Here is a 17,854-nt window from a genome sequence, read left to right as displayed (position 1 = left end):
AATGTATTGAAATAGTTAAGTAAAAGAATTTATTTTGTAAATTATGTACAGTCCTAGTAATTATGCCAATCTGATTCATCTTAATGGTTGTGAGCCTAAACTGGTTGCTTTTTTTAAACCTTTTTGGGAAATTTGTAATGTGATACAAATTTGTACATGTACATATTCAAAGAGCCCTAGCAACTTAAGTATCCCCATAGGGAATAGTGATTGCAGTGTGCTTTTTGTGACACTGAGACTTTTTAGAAGGTTACTTCTGCTGGCATCCCCACACTACCCACTAGGCAGTCCCCGGGTTACGACGGGGGTTCCGTTCTTGAGACGCGTCGTAAGCCGGAACATCATCAGAAATCCTAAGAAAACCTTACTTTTAATGCTTTGGGTGCATTGAAAACTATGTAAACTGCATTCTTATGGCATTTTTCATCAAAAAAACCTTCAAATATTGATTATTTTGCATTTTTGGTGTCATATTTCATCTGCCAGGTGAGCGTTGTAGGTGTCGTAACCCTGGAAATAATGTCTGATGAATATGATTGGAAAGCGTTGTAACCTCGGAATGTCGTAAGCCGAGACTGTCGTAACCTGGGGACTGCCTGTACTGTCTTACTTTACATCCTTTTTGTTTGGTCGCTACCTATTTGGCTGTTGTACTACTCTAGTTCAACCTTGCTCTAGTTTTCATATCTTTAAAGAAAATCACAGCTTTGAGTGTTCATTGCTCAGCCAATCTTCATCGATGATTCTAATTGCACATTACAGCATTGTACAGTGCAAGTAACATTCCTTTTATTCTGTCACTGATACAGATGTGCTTTTATGGTTGATAGTGTACAATCTCTGGTTCAGTCACACTTGTTGCACCTATGAGTTATTGAGATAAAATTAAATCATGTTGTGTGTGATTTACATAATTGTAGCCAGCTATAAATGTCAGAAAATATTTCCAGAATCCTCATTATTCCAATAATTTCACTTTCAGTATTGAATTTGGTATAGCCTGGTGTCTAGATTTAGAATTAAAACTTTATCTACAAAGTCTAAGATATTTCTTATTGATATTTTTTTTAACAAAACTCACATAGTAGCTTGTACTGCCTTTATAATTTACGTTTCTTTCATCACCAGTAAATGTCTCAGTTATCCCACCAGTGTACCTTTATCATGTTCCAAGTTTGTGAACCCTTGTTGAAGACTTAATCTGTCAGGTTAGCCCTTTAGTAGTCTACCAGTGACCTTTAATGTTTTGTTTGAACTGTGTCGTAGCCATTATCATGAAAAACTTGAGAAGTAAGTTTGAACTTACGGAAATCAAATAGGAAGTAAGGTGAGGGTAGGAAATTTTTCAAGGTGGTAGAGATATTTTGGTGAACAAGAATGCCAACTCTTGAGAGAGAGGTCAAAGGCAAACTGTTAACCTATTTAATTATTTCTGTAGACATAGATGTTTAGTTATAGTAATGAATATAGTAGAGAAAAAGACCCATTAAATGAAACGCGTGCTTTTGTTTTCTCCTTGTTTACCGTATTTTTTTTCTGTTATATTCAATAGCATCATCAGTGCAGTATTTTGTAAATTATTCGTCTTAGAATATGTATAAGAAGAAGAAAGTAGAAACACAAAATTCATTGAATGGCTCATTTTCTTGTTATCATTTTGCCAGTTAGGATGTGAATGTTTGTAGACTTTACGTCATTTGTAATACCCTTCCTCTTTTCCAGCTGTATGCTTCTGTTCTCCTCAAAGATACCATGACAGTCAGCAAAGGAAAGAGTCTGCTTGAGAAGGCTCTCAAAGAAGATCCATATCATTTGCCTGCTGTGTATCTCTTGTGTGAAGTGTATGAACAGGTAACTTTTTGAGTCTCATGTGTTTCATTTGGATTTGAGATGTCTCTGTGTAGCCAAACTTGTTAAGCACATTCGTCATGAAAGTGAATAGTACAGGATACTGAATGAGATGAAAGAGTAAAGATGGAAGCTGTGGAATTGAGCTGTTGCCAAAGTATATATAGAAGAAGGAAAGAGTGAGAGAGAGAGAGAAAAGGGAAGGAAAAGTGATGAGATACAGCAATATTCTTTAGGAAAAAGTTAACCTAGCAGAAGAGATGGCTCAATGTATGATAAGATTAAGTTAAGAGAGTGAATTTCGGAATTCGAAATGACATAATTAATCATATCAGCTTTTGAAAGCATTATGTAATGCAGGAATCTCCTTTCCTGCATAAAATGTTGCCATTAGCATTGCCATATTCTGTACATACATACTATTCCAATAATGCTAATAAATGTTTAGATAGCATAAGAGGTACAATATGGAATGTATTTAAGATTATGTATATGATAGTGATATGTGGAAATTGCCATATATTTGCAGAACCTTATTTTATAGATGTTTTTTTAATGTTTGTTAATTACCTCTATTAAGTCAATTATTGTGCATAAGAATATCTCTAACAGCCTAATGAAAATATTCTGGTACCAGTCAAATTGAATTTATGGTGGATACTCTATGCTTTGACATTGTAATTTGTATTATTTTATCTCACGATTAACTCTTTGGTCTCTAGGAACTACGTTATGATGCAGCAATTGAACTGTTAAGGAAGCAAGTGGCTGTGCAAAGTACTTGCCGTCTCCATCAAATGTTAGCGGACTTCTTTTCACACGTCCACGACGAAGAAAAAGCTGCTCACCATTTTGGTATAGCTTTGAAGTAAGTGCATTTACCCTCACTAAGATGAGTGTGATTGTTTTCTTATGATATCAGTACTAAAGCTTTGGAGGAATTATTGTTCTCTTGTTAATGTAAACACCATTTCCATATAGTATACAGACACCACCCTACTTTAGAATATTCAACTTGCAAACGTTCAGGTACAAAAAATGGGATCACAGATTAAAATAGTGTTCAGAGTGTTCCCTTTTGCCTCCTGTAAATTCATACAGTACTGTATATACAGTGTATTTTGTTTTAAGATGAAAATATGTACAGTATTACATTCACTATCATACTGTACTTAGCTGTCTCAGAATTGATCATTCTAATTTGAGATTTACCTTTGCCTTGGGGCCTCATAATGGCCATTGATAAAACTTGTTGCGTATTTTAGTAAATTCTGCTTCAAGGCTGGGAGTAGTGAACCTTATGCTCAGTTGTTCTGTTGTATGCTCTTTTGGGATTGACTTGAGTATGTTAACTCATAGTAGGGTTCAGGTTTCCTTGTGTATAAAGATGTAAGTAATGTTCTTTACAAAGATATGCTAAAGCAATGTTTCTCTTACATGATATGGATGTATATTTTTAAAGTTCAGAAAAAATTATATATAGTACACTTGAAAAAGAAACCCACAAAATCACTCTGTAACTTGTTTACTTCTAAATATTAAATTTAATTTTACTCCACACTCGTAAATACTTCGAAGTAAACAAGTTATAAAGTGATTTTGTGGGTTTCTTTTTCAATCTTCAAAAGAAAACTGAAATATGTTTTTGTATAGTACATTTATTGATTATAATGTGTATACATTTTTTTTCATGTTGATTTCAGTGTAAGTTGAAAAATTTGATTTTAACAGCATAAGAGGAAACAGTGAAATTGGGTTAAACACTAACAGCAAACATTATCAAAGTTAATTAAAGTGGTACCTCAAGATATGAAAGGCTCAACTTACGAAAAACTCGAGATACGAAAGCTAATACGAAAAATGTTACGGCTCTACATACGAAAATTGCTCAAGATACGAAAGGTTGTTGCTGTGAAGTCCGAGATTCGCCCGGACCACCGATAACAATTTTGAAACTCGCGCGCTGCCAACTGAGTAGACTCACCACCATCCTCCCGCTCTCCCATTGGTTCCTGATGCTAGTCACCGCCATGAGATCCTTCTCTCCTATTGGTCAGCATCCCTCCCATCATGCATCTACTACGTAGCGGCGTGCCTCGGCCACTCAGTAGCAGCATCGTTATCGTATGCATGTGGTATTCGTTCGTTCTAACGATTTCGTTTATTAACGTAAATTCGTTAGTGATTTCTTTGTAGTATACTTTATCGTGTTGTGTGAGAACTTTACTCCATACTTATACGTACTACATAACATAATTACGTACAGTATATACGTAGTCATGGGTCCCAAGAAACTTGAAATTCACGGAAAGAAGAGGATGCTCTCTTTGGAGATGAAGATGGAGATTATCAAGAAGTATGAAGCTGGTATGCGATTGAGTGTGATCGCCAAGGAATATGACCGAAATCCGTCGACAGTAGGCACCATCCTTAAGCAGAAGGATGCCATCAAAGCAGCTACACCTTCCAAGGGCGTCACTATTTTGTCCAGCACGAGGACCCACGTGCACGACGAGATGGAAAGGCTTCTTCTTGTTTGGATAAAAGAAAGAAATCGCTGGCGATACGATAACGGAGACGGCAATCTCCCCAAAAGGCCAGCGCTATTTTCGGCGATTTGATTGCCCAGGCCGAAGATGACGGAGGAAAAGGGACATCAACGCCAACCCCAAACTTCAAGGCTTCGCACTGGTGGTTCGAGAAATTCCGTAAACAGACTGGCATCCATTCGGTGGTGCGGCATGGGGAGGCGGCCAGCTCGGACACGAAAGCGGCCGAAGCCTTTAAAAAGACGTTCGACGAGATGATGACCAAGGAAGGCTACAGTTCTCAGCAAGTCTTCAACTGTGATGAGACTGGCCTTTTTTGGAAAAGAATGCCTCATCGGACATACATCACAGAGGAAGAGAAGAAGCTACCCGGGCATAAGCCTATGAAAGACAGGCTTACGCTCGCACTTTGTTTGAACGCCAGTGGGGATTGCAAGGTGAAGCCCCTACTGGTCTATCATTTCGAGACTCCTCGAGCCTTCAAGGCCCACAAAGTGCTTAAGGAGAAGCTTCCAGTGATGTGGAGGGCTAATGGGAAAGCCTGGGTAACGAGGCTTTTGTTCACGGAGTGGGTAAATCTGTGTTTCGGCCCAACAGTGAAGAAATTCTTGGAAGAGAAGCGCCTCCCTCTGAAATGCCTGCTGGTGTTGGACAATGCCCCTGCTCACCCTCCTGGCCTTGAGGAAGATATCCTAGCAGAGTATTCCTTTATCAAGGTTCTTTATCTTCCGCCTAACACCACCCCTCTCCTCCAGCACATGGACCAGCAAGTGATATCGAACTTTAAGAAGCTGTACACAAAACATCTTTTCAAGAGATGTTTCGACATCACTGATACCACAAACTTCACCTTGCATCAATTTTGGAAGAAGCATTTCGATGTTGTGATATGCATCCGACTCATCGACCAAGCTTGGCAGGAGGTTTCGAGGCGAACCTTGAATTCCTCGTGGAGGAAACTCTGGCCTGATGCCGTACCCGCCTGAGACTTCGAGGGATTCGACGTGGGCAAAGCTGGTGCTGCAGATTCAGAAACAGTTGACGATCCTGAAACTGTTTTGCAACTAGATCTTGACGAGATCGTTGCACTTGGCAAGTCCATGGGGCTGGTCGTTGACGAGGACGACATCAACGACCTTCTCGAGGAGCACCAAGAGGAGCTTACTACGGATGACCTGAAGGAGTTGGAGGCCATGCAACATAACGTCGTTCAAGAGGAGTGCTCTAGCAGCGGCGAGGAGGAGGAGGACCCTATGACAATGGCAGAAATTAAGGATGTTCTAGCTGCTTTTCATAAAGTGCAATCATTTGTAGAAAAAAAAGACACCCCGATAAGGTTTACACAGGTCGTATGCTTGCGCAGTTCGATGATGTTTGCCTGTCGTTTCAGGAACATTGTGAAAAGGAGACAGAAGCAATCTTCCTTGGATAGTTATTTTTTAAAGAGGCCTTTAGTACTAGCAGGAGTAAGCAAAAAGGAAGAACCAAGTGATACTAAAAAACAGGAAGTTGAAAGTGGTGATGAAGTTGAAATTTTGTTTAAAAAAAAAAAAAAAATGTACGTAAAGTATAAAAAAAGTACAAAAAAAATGTAAAAATAAAAAAAAAGACAAATTTTTTTTTTTTTTTTAGTTTTTTGTAAAGTTAAGTGTTACAGTTTTGTTAATGTGTTTTGTAAAGTTTAGTTTATGTATGTTTTCCTTACATTTTTTTATGTGTTTAAAGTTAAGTGTACGTACGTATCTGCCGTTTGTCCTCCTCCTCTGTCGCCACTTTCGGAGATAGCCTCACTCGAAAGGTAAACTTCCACATTTTACTACATGCGTACAGTATTTCTTGTATACCATGTACACTAATACACTTTATTTACAGGTAATTAGCAGTACATATTAAGTTAGGTATTGAATGGTCCAAATTATTGTATTATTTCATTGTTTATAGGTCAATTTAGCTTTATTATGAAATTTACTGGGGTGTTTTTGGAGGGCTTGGAATGAATTAGCCATTTTACATGTAAAATGCGTTCCAAGATACGAAAAGCTCATAATACGAAGGGCCCCTCGGAACGGATTAATTTCGTATCTCGAGGTACCACTGTATTGTAAATCATCCAAGACAGTAAAGAACTTCTCTCTCCTGTTCTCCAGTGATATTATAATCTTCCATCCTTGAGGAGTTCTGAAGGCTATTACTGGCCTCAAGTTGAAGCACCATTCTAATTTCCTTTACTTATTTTATTCACACTTGTCCAATGGGGTTGAGGATTATCCATTCCACTATGTTTTTGTTGCAAAGGAGTTCTTGTGTTGTTTAGCCAGTTTTCCTTTGAGAACTTTATAAAGGATAGCAATGAATTTATTTAAGTCCTCTCCATGACAGTCATGAGCCTGGAAACACCAGAGCCCTAGAGGGCATGCAGAAGATGGAGGCAGCTCCTGATGCGGCTGTTGAGGCTCCTGCCTACGACATGGAGGTCGAAGATATTGCAGACTCTGAGGTAAGACTACTTTTGGAGGTGAAACTAATATGTGTTAACCCTTTAACGCCGAAGGGGTATAATAAAAATCGTCTCCCGTATGCTGGCGGGGTCTGGGAGTGAGCGCCGAAGCGGATAAAAATAGTTTTTTCAAAAAATGACATCACGCTTAGTTTTCAAGATTAAGAGTTCAGTTTTGGCTCCTTTTTTTGTCATTGCGTGAAGTTTAGTATGCAACCATCAGAAATGAAAAAAATATCATTATCATATATAAATAATGGGATATATAGCGCGAAAACAAAATTTCATATATAATTGTATTCAAATCGCGCTGAGAGCAAATTGGTTAAAGCTGACAAGTTAATTTTTTTTCGTTGTATTGTACACTAAATTGTGGTCATTTTGGTATACAGTGGTGTCCCCCCGTATTCGCGGGGGATGCGTACCAGACCCCCCCGCAAATAGTTAGAATCCGCGAATGTTTGGAACCTCCCTCTAAAAATGCTCATAAACTCCTATCCTGAACATGCAAACACCAAAGTATCCCTAAAAAGACCATCCTTCATCAAATATACATAAAATATCCTATTATGGTTCATATTAATCTTTGAAATATTATAAATACTGTTTTAAAGTAAATCTTACATTTTATGGTTATACATAAATACATACTATGTACATACTGCATGACTTAGTTACGCATGTGAAAATAATTCAGTCCCCCCATAAGTATTCAGTCTTGCACGTTTTCTTTCATACTGTTTCTATTTGAGACATCCATTTTCTTTTTACAAAGGAAGCAATTGTATGTGAAATCACAAATACCAAATGTCTACTTAAAGTATTATCCTACATCAAATATACCATTGAATTGGTATTATTAATATCATTTTAAAGTCATCTTAAACATTTTACCATTAGAAATATATAAACAGCCAATAGCACAGAGAGAGAGAGAGAGAGAGAGAGAGAGAGAGAATAACTCCTTACGGTTTCAAAAGATTGAAATGAACGTCTGTAGGCAACTTTTTTCCCCTCCCATAAATACATATATTTCTCCAGAGAAGAGAGAAAGAGAGGACTGTGCAATTATGTTTGTCTGTCTATCAGTTCTGTTGCTGAGAGCGAGAGAGATAAAAGGAAGAAATAGAAACACCAAATGTATGACAAGTATCTTGTGGAAAGAGAGAGAGAGAGAGAGACAGTTGTCCTTACAGTATTTAAAAGAGAGAAATGGAATGATTATTGTATTTAAAATACTCAGACATGAATTTTGTACTTACAGTTATAGTACGTATTATTATTGGAAAATATTAATGATAAACTTATTACATACATGTCCATGAAAATGATCTCATCTCAGTAAGAGAGAGAGAGAGAGATTACATAAAACTATTAAATTCGTTGACCATTGTATGGCATTGTTACTTTCCCAGCTCCAAGCGTCACTGGAGTTATGAGGTAGGGAAATTGATACAGAAAAAGACGAAGGGAAGAATTTTCATTTGAAATTAGTTATCGTATTATTACTACTTCTATTATTATTATTATTATTTGAAAATGAAATAAACATGTGCATTTACCATAAAAATTCTCTCATCTCAGTAAGAAAGAGGAGTTATCCTTACAAGTGAAATGGAAAGGTAATTTTCATCTCTTTAAAATACTACCATTATGAATTTTGTAATTACAGTTTTATTATTATTATTATTATTATTATTATTATTATTATTATTATTATTATTATTAAATAACTGAAATTATCAATAAACATTTTACATACTAGTACCATAAAAATTCTTTCATCTCGGTAAAAGAGAGAGAGAGAGAGAGAGAGAGTTAGCCTTAATTAAAAGTGACATGGATAGATAAGTATTGTATTCCTTTAAAATACTATCACATAATATGAATTTTGTAATTACAGTTATTATCATTATTATTATTATTATTAATATTATTATTATTACGTATTTGAAAGTATTAAAAACATATAGTACAAGCACTATAAAAAAATCTCGAGTCTCAGTAAATGAGAGAGAGAGAGAGAGAGAGAGAGGGGGGGGGGGGGGGGGGAATTTCATGAGCACTTGATGGCAACAGCACACAAGCGCTCCTTCCCCCTCCTGTCACTTAACTTGATACGTATGACAGTTTTAGTACCTGGAGTTAGAGAAAGAATACTGGGATTTCCTTCATTCTTCCACAATTTTTTAAATTTATAAGCTAAAATCTTACTAATTCACTATGGTATTTTCTTTAATGAAATGATATTATTGCTGTATAAATTGATATTAATATTTGAAAATAGTAAATCTTTTATTTATCATACAAAAAAACATACATCTTTGTAGTAGAGAGAGAGAGAGAGAGAATTATTATTTTTATTATGTGATATCATTTAAACTTATTAAACTTACTAATACAGTATCAATCAAAATTAATATTTGAAAATTAGTAAATCATTTTTGTATCATAAAAATGTATTTAGTCATGAAAATAAACATCAAAATACACTAATTAGTGATTATTTTCGTCGGAAAAATCCGCGAATGGGCGAGTCCGTCCGCGAATAATTTCTAGATAGGTTCCAAAGAAAAATCCGCGAATGTGTGAGTCCGCGAATCCGGAGAACGCGAATACGGGGGGACCACTGTATAACACATTGTAAAACGATTAAGGCAACACAGAGAAAATACTATCACAAAATGATGCATGAATTCGTAACGCGCGGACGTAAAAAAGCTGTTTTCAAAAATTCACCATAAATCAAAATATTGTGCTAGAGACTTCCCGTTTGTTACAAAATGAAGGTAATTAATTGAATATTACTAGACTGTAAGTGTTGTAGCTTACAATTGCAGTTTTCGACCATTTCGGTCGAGTTGAAGTTGACCGAAGGACGAATTTTTTCTATTTATCATTATTTATATGAAAATATTTCAAAACTGATAAAAGCTACAACCATAGGTTGTTTTTTGTTGTATTCTACATGAAATTGCACACATTTTCATATATAAAACTTTATGTAACGGCTAATTTAAAATGGTGCAAACATTACGACAATCGGACAAAAAAATTTATGATTTTTTTGGAAGAGTTACCGCACGGACGTAAGGAAAAAGTTTATTTCATAAATTCACCATAAATCAAAATATTGTGTTAGACTTCCAATTTGTTGAAAAATAAAGGTAAATGATTGAATATTACTAGAATGTAATAGGTTTAGTTTACAATAGCGTTTTTTTACCATTTCAGTCGAGTCAAAGTTGACCAAAGGTTGAAATTTTGGCACTTATCGTTATTTATATGAAAATATTTCAAAACTGATAAAAGCTACAACCATGGGTTGTTTATTGTTGTATTCTACATGAAATTGTGCACATTTTCATATATAAAACTTTATGTAATGGCTAATTTAAAATGGTGCAAACATTACGACAATCGGACAAAAAAATTTATGATTTTTTCGGAAGAGTTACCGCGCGGACGTAGGGAAAAAAGTTTTTTCCATAAATTCACCATAAATCGAAATATTGTGCTAGAGACTTCCAATTTGTTGCAAAATGAAGGTAAATGATTGAATATTACTAGAATATAAGAGTTTTAGCTTACAATTGCATTTTTCGACCATTTCGGTAGTCAAATTGGACCAAAGGTTGAAATTTTGGCACATCGTTATTTATACGAAAATATTTCAAAACTGATAAAAGCTACAACTATGAGTTTTGTTTTTGTTGTATTCTACATGAAATTGCACACATTTTCATATATAATACTCCATGTAACGGGTCATTTAAAATGGTGCAAAAATGATGTGAAAGTGACGAAATAATTTCTGAGATGTGTCGCTGATACTTTTTAGTGCGATAAGAAAGAAATTCGCGCTTGCGCGCCTGGGTAATGATTGTAAACAAAACAACGCCTTGATCTGTGAGCTCCCAGCATCCCCCAAGGCGCGTGATTCAAAAGTTTTTGGCTGGTAGGCCTATAACTATTTTTCCGCGAATTTTTAAAAAACTTTTTTATATCGATGTACCATACGTCCAATCGGCACCCAACAGACAGTTTATATCGACGTTTAATACGTCCAATCGGCGTTAAAGGGTTAAGTATAAATGTCGCAGTACATAGAATTATTTGTTTGTTTAGTTATGTGAATATGTGCACATTAACATTTAACCTCTGTTATTGGTGCTCAGAGTTATAATATTAAGGTACCTTCCTAATAGAGATTGGATGACATGAAAGAATACAGCCTGGGATAGATGGTAACTTCAGGCAGTAAATAACTTTTCAGAGTAGGTGCATTGACTGATATGTACTGTACAAATTTGGGTATATGCTAGCACTAGCATCTGTGATGACAATCCCATTAACTTTTACTATTTTCTCATATGAACAATGTAATAATAAAATTGACTGTGTACAGTGTTCCCCCCGTATTCGCGGGGGATGTGTACCAGACACCCCCGCGAATAGTTAAAACCCGCGAATAGTTAAAACCACCACTAAAAATGCTTATAACTGCCTATCTTGAAAGTTCAGATGCCAAATGTATACCTTTAATAACATCCTACTTCAAATATACCTAAAATTACTTACCTATTACTGCATTAATCTTTGAGGTTATATATTAATATCATTTTAAAGTCATCTTAAACATTTTACCATTAAAAATATATATCTACAGCAAATAACAGAGAGAGAGAGAGAGAGACCAATGAATGGCAACATCATATATTTGACCCTCAAGAGTGAAATTATGAATTATTTCTGAGACAGAGAGAATAATAATGGAGAGAGAGAGAGAGAGAGAGAGAGGGTTGTCCTTATTTAAAAGAGTGAAATGGATAGATTATTGTACTTCTTTAAAATACTATCACATGTGAATTTTGAGATTAGTTATATTATTACTATTATTATTATTATTATGCGAAAATATTAATAAACATACACATGTACCATAGAAATTATCTCATATCAGCAAAAGAGAAAGAGAGAGAGAATTTCAATGATCTGTAGATGGCAACACTCGCTCCCCACTGGATTTGACAGTTGGAACCCAGCCAACCAAGCTGGCTAGTGTTCAAAAACAAGACACGGGGTTAAATGCATTTTCTTTTATTCTTACATAATTCTTTTTATTTATAAACTAAAATCTTGCTAATTCACTTTAGTATTTTCTTTAATGAATATATATTATTGCTGTTTACATTAATATTGATATTAAAAGAAAAATTAGTAAATCATCATCCAAAAAAACATACATCGCTTTAAGAGAGAGAGAGAGAGAGAGAGAGAGAGAGAGAGACGAGAGAGATGAGAGGAGAGATGAGAGAGAGAGAGAGATTATCGTAGTATTTGGGTTTGGAAATACTTTCACATATGATTTTTGTAATTACAGTTATTATTATTATTATTATTATTATTATTATTATTATTATTTCGGAAGGAGACCCTCTCGTAGACATGTTTTGTTAAAAATGACTGCTGCTTCAGCACTATTAATCTTATAAAGAGTCTTCTCTATCTTTCTGATGACGGCTTTCTCGTTGTTGCTTAGATGCTGGCGAGCAACGCACCAAAGGGCATGGTAAAATTCGGTTGAGTCATTTGATTTATTATTGCTTATACAATTCTCTCTCTCTCTCTCTCTCTCTCTCTCTAACGCGACGTTTCCTCCTGATCGACAGGACATTATCAAGCGATAACTGCTGAGGGACTGAATTCCAGTGGCGAGTCCTTCTCTTTTTATCGTGGTGTTGCGAGCTCTCCAGTACAGTCCGAGCACTTCTCCGGTAGGTCGAGTTTTTATTGGTTCCCGGGAAGGTGACTCATACGGCGGGCGTTGAAGAGTCTTGCAGACCTTCTCAGGTAGGGGGTATCACCGGGAGCCTCTTGATTGGCTTCTACCTGCGTGACGTCACCCCTGGTATTATTCTCATGTCGGTGTTCATTCCATGCGCGCTGGTACTTTCGTTAGGGGAGAGGGGTGTGGTCCTCCTCACACACGTCGGTATCAGGAACGCTTCTTGGGTGGTATTGAGGGAGGGGAGGCTTTTTTCGAGGATGAGCAGCGCTTCTAGGAGACGCAGGACGTCGTGGGTCAGGTGCTTCTCCCGATGATCTTAGTATTCCTGACGATGTCGTCTCTCGTGATGTTTCTGCGGTGTACTGCAAGGGCGTATGTGCGGGGACATCTGTGTTGCAACACAGATGTCCCCGCACATACGCACGCTACATCGATGACATCTTCGTGCAAGCCGACTGCGAGGATGAGGTAGAAGCCCTTCGGCAGCAGTTCCTGCAGAACAGCGCAATCAACTTCACTGTCGAGTACAGCAGCAACAATCAGCTCCCTTCCTCGACGTCCTTGTCACGAAGACGAATCAGAAGTTGGCGACTACCGTTTACACCAAAGCTACGAACCTCGGACTGTCTGAATGGTGATAGCGAGTGTCCTGCGCGGTTCAAGACCACCACCGTCAGGGCCTTCGTCAGGAGGGCCCTCTCGCACTGTTCGACGTGGCAGGACACACACCTCGAACTCGACCGAGCATCCCAGATGCTAATTAACATGGGTACTCGAACAAACTCGTAAACCGAGAAACTCGAGCCGCCCTTGACAAGTGGTACATGACGGAGGAAGAGAGAACATTCCGCCCCCGGAGGATATCAAACTTTTCTATAAAGCCTTCATGCACCACCAATACAAGGAAGAAGAAGCAGCCATGAAGAAAATAATAGAGGAACACGTCCGCCCCATGGAGGAAGAGAGTGTCCCTCATTATTTACTACAAGAATCGGCGTACGAAAGACCTCCTGATGAAGAACAACCCCTCCCCACCGGCAGGAGACCCCCTGAAGCAGTCCAACGTCGTCTACCGATACGTATGCCCCGCCCAAGGATGCCCTGGGATTTACATCGGCATGACGAGATGCGCCTGTCAAAAAGGATTTCCTGCCACGCCCAGGAGAGCGCCATTAGGCAGCACGCCCTTGCAGTACACCGCAGAAACATCACGAGAGACGACATCGTCAGGAATACTAAGATCATCGGGAGAGCACCTGACCCACGACGTCTGCGTCTCCTAGAAGCGCTGCTCATCCTCGAAGAAAAGCCTCCCCTCAATACCACCCAAGAAGTGTTCCTGATACCGACGTGTGTGAGGAGGACCACACCCCTCTCCCCTAACGAAAGTACCAGCGCGCATGGAACGAACACCGGACATGAGAATAATACCAGGGGTGACGTCACGCAGGTAGAAGCCAATCAAGAGGCTCCCGGTGATACCCCCTACCTGAGAAGGTCTGCAAGACTCTTCAACGCCCGCCGTATGAGTCACCTTCCCGGGAACCAATAAAAACTCGACCTACCGGAGAAGTGCTCGGACCGTACTGGAGAGCTCGCAACACCACGATAAAAAGAGAAGGACTCGCCACTGGAATTCAGTCCCTCAGCAGTTATCGCTTGATAATGTCCTGTCGATCAGGAGGAAACGTCGCGTTAGAGAGAGAGAGAGAGAGAGAGAGAGAATTGTATAAGCAATAATAAATCAAATGACTCAACCGAATTTTACCATGCCCTTTGGTGCGTTGCTCGCCAGTCTAAGCAACAACGAGAAAGCCGTCATCAGAAAGATAGAGAAGACTCTTTATAAGATTAATAGTGCTGAAGCAGCAGTCATTTTTAACAAAACATTATTATTATTATTATTATTTGAAAATATTAATAAACATATTACGCATATATGTACCATAAAAATGTATTTAGTCATGAAAATAAACATCAAAATACACTAATTAGTGATTATTTTTGTCGGAAAATTCCGCGAATGGGCGAGTCCGTCCGCGAATAATTTCTAGATAGGTTCCAAAGAAAAATCCGCGAATCCGGAGAACGCGAATACGGGGGTAACACTGTATATCATTAATCAGTCCATTAGCAACTTGAGGACTTTGCCTTCGGATCACTTGGCACATTCTGCAATGCGCTCTGTGCCAGATGTCAAGCGAGTAGTGCCAGCCCTTCCTTCGTCTTCTTCGGATACTTCACTATTACGAATTCAACATCAGTTATCTGACATTTTGAGTCTGCTCAAGAAAGGCCCCCTCTTCTAAACAGGACCCTAGGAGTTCATTGTGGTCGCCCATGCCTTCAGAAGAGGATGGTGAGTATAACATTTTGGATCAAGGCTCAACTCCGACTGTTTATGCAGCATTATTGAAGGACCTGCTGTATAACTTCCAAGGTTTCTGCACTCCTCCAGCTCCTGGCTCTCCAGCTTCAACGTTTTTTATGATGGATAAGCCTGCAGATGACAGACTACTGAAAATGGTACTCAGGAGAGAACTCTGGTGTTGTTTTATGACAAAGAGTGTCACTTCTTCACAGAAATCTGCTGACACTTCTTCACAGAAATCTGCACTGTTATATTCTCCTCTCAACCGCCAACACCTCTTCCCTAGTTCGACAGTTAGTGATATTTCTTCAGAGCTTCAAAAAAAAAAAAAAAAAGAGCACTCAAGATCTTTTTTTCTCTGCTCAATCTTTTAAAAAGTCGTCGACTAAGCCATTGCCTGAAAGTGAGGATTGTGTCCTTCATGTCAAGGAGTGAGGCTTCTGCATTATTAGAAGGAGTGGAGCAAAAGGGGAGTGGAAGAATGGATAGTGTCAGTTCTCAAGGAGGGTTAATCTATTTCCTTTAGAGAAAAGCCTCCGTCAACAGGCCCATCGTGTTGACCACCTGCTCGGTAGGCTCCGAGAGGTTTTCTGCAGTGGTGAACAAAGTGGCCTCACTCCTCGAGAAGAGAGCTATCGAGGAAGTAAAGGACATCAAGTCAGGTCTGACAGTTTTTACAATTATCCATTTGTTCCCCAAAGCATCAGGGAGATGGGTGCCAGTTTTAGATGTGAGCGCCCTGAATTTCTTTGTAGAAAAGACATAGTTCAGGATTTAGACAAGCACTCTGTCGTGTCATCCATTGAGAGGGGTGACTAGATGGCATCCATAGATTTGCAGAATGCCTACCTCAGGAATCACTCAAATGTCACAATGATCTTAGTGGGCCACATTTTGACGGGAATGATTTCCAGACCTCCTATTGTTAATGACAGCCCCATTTAAGCCTCTTCCACCAAGGATTGTTCACTTTGGCCGTGACAAGGTACAGACTAAAGTACCATCCTACTTACAACCAAGTTTGGTTCTGACCCACTGGTTGTAAGTCAGAAAAGATGTAAGTCGAACCTTAGAAAGTGGCCAACATACTGGGTAGGGTATACTATCAAACCTTTGCTATATAAAAGTGCCTACTTAGTACTGTAATGTAATGTACAATCATTATTTCAATCTTTTTACCATAATGTACTTCTACTAATACATTTTAATAATTTATGTATTAGTATATATTACGTACAATCAGGCATTGAGTTACAATGGGGTTAGGTTCTTGCATGCATGTCAGAAGTCGATTCTTACGTAAATTGGTTTGCAATTCAGTCTACAGTACAGTTAATACCAAATGATGCTGCAGATAGGGCAGGGTAACTCAAACTGAAGCTGCCTGAGTGATGAGAGTTCTCATGAGATGGCGCAGTGCCAAGTAACTCAATGGTCAACTGTGAAGTAAGGTTGTAAGTACGAGTGGTTGTATGTCGAGCAGGTTGTAAGTCGGATAGTAGTTGTATCAGGAAACTCCCCCAACAGAAGGGATTTTCAAGAACTGCTTCAGAACCAGTTTCAGGGGCCTCTTCTGACATAATTTAATCAGACCAAATGGGCAATCCTTAGAACTTGGTGTAAAAGACGTTACGTCTCAGCTTCTACATCTGTAGTGGATATTGCAGAATTCCCCCAGTATTTAAGGATGACTAGGAACCTGTCATCATCTGTCTACAGGCATGCCCTTGACAAAAAAGTGGGTTTCACACGAGGAGATACCTTATATGTTCTTTTACCCTGGGCTTTTTAGCCAAAAATGAAAATCCTACCAAGCCCTGGCCTTGTTCATTTACATATTATCAAAAGTTTGACAGAAATATTATACCCAGAGGAAGAGGAGAGGATTCTGTGCCCAGTTAGAGCACTTAAAGATTATTTGGACAGAATGAAAAAGATTCGAGGTTCCCAGAATCTTCTCTGGTGCTCTGTCAAAAAAATCCATCCCATGCCATGTCTAAGAATGGTCTAGCATCTTTTTCTTAAAGATCTGATCAGTGAAGCCCATGTGCAAGTTTGAGAGGAGCATTTAATGTCAGTAAGAGCTAAAGCTCATGAAATCAGATGTCACCATGTCGTTGTCCTTCAGACACAATTTATCCTTTTCTTCAATTTTACAAGCTACATATTGAAAGTGTAGATCAGTTTTTTGAGACCCATTACCTGAAAGACGTAGAAGACTTATTCCTTAATTGTAGTGCTTTAGCGCCATTGTCTGTGGCTGGCATGGTGTTGGGTGAGGAAGTATAGGAAGCCTTTCTTCCTATATTTTTATATCTTCAACTTGATATCAGGTGTTAGTTCAAGTGGAGCTTGAGGGCACTTAGTGTTTGGAGTGCCTTCCAGTCTTATATTTATGATTGGGTGGTTTTTTTATGTTGTTGCCTGTGTAGGTGATTTGTATTGCTTTGTCTGGTCTTATTTAGGCGGTCTATGCTAAGGGCAGTGACAACTGACTACTTGCATGCTTTATGGTCATTGGGCTCATCCTTTGCTACAAAGCCCCACTATTGTAGAGGTGAATCTGGCCAACTAGCCATACCCTACATAGATGAGTGCCGACCAGGCAGTTGTATCTACCTATAGCAGCTCTCTTTATCAGATAAGGAACGCTATTATTTTCTATTCTCTAATGCATTATCATTAATATGTAATGTTTGGAGTAGAAACTAGCCATTGCAGAAATGTAGTATTTACTTGGTAAGTGACATACGTAGTACATATATAAAAATGACATTTTTATGATAAAATAACATTTT

General features: G+C 38.3%; 1 protein-coding gene across 3 annotated transcripts in view; it reads left to right on the top strand.

Annotated features, from left to right (window-relative positions):
• LOC135208032 (anaphase-promoting complex subunit 7-like) overlaps nucleotides 1-17,854 on the top strand; it is a 114,992-nt gene that overhangs the window by 91,093 nt on the left and 6,045 nt on the right. For 2 of the 3 annotated variants that reach the window (XM_064240149.1, XM_064240150.1), the window contains exons 9-11: nucleotides 1,723-1,851; nucleotides 2,571-2,716; nucleotides 6,777-6,894. In XM_064240149.1, coding sequence (XP_064096219.1) covers nucleotides 1,723-1,851; nucleotides 2,571-2,716; nucleotides 6,777-6,894 — 393 coding nt within the window. The remainder of the gene's footprint in view (nucleotides 1-1,722; nucleotides 1,852-2,570; nucleotides 2,717-6,776; nucleotides 6,895-17,854) is intronic. The other variant, XM_064240151.1, reaches the window with a different exon arrangement.

Source organism: Macrobrachium nipponense, chromosome 34, assembly GCF_015104395.2.
Source record: "Macrobrachium nipponense isolate FS-2020 chromosome 34, ASM1510439v2, whole genome shotgun sequence".
Lineage (NCBI taxonomy): Eukaryota > Metazoa > Arthropoda > Malacostraca > Decapoda > Palaemonidae > Macrobrachium > Macrobrachium nipponense.
The sequence above is the reverse complement of the archived record's forward strand: the minus strand, read 5'-3'. Positions and strand labels throughout refer to the sequence as shown.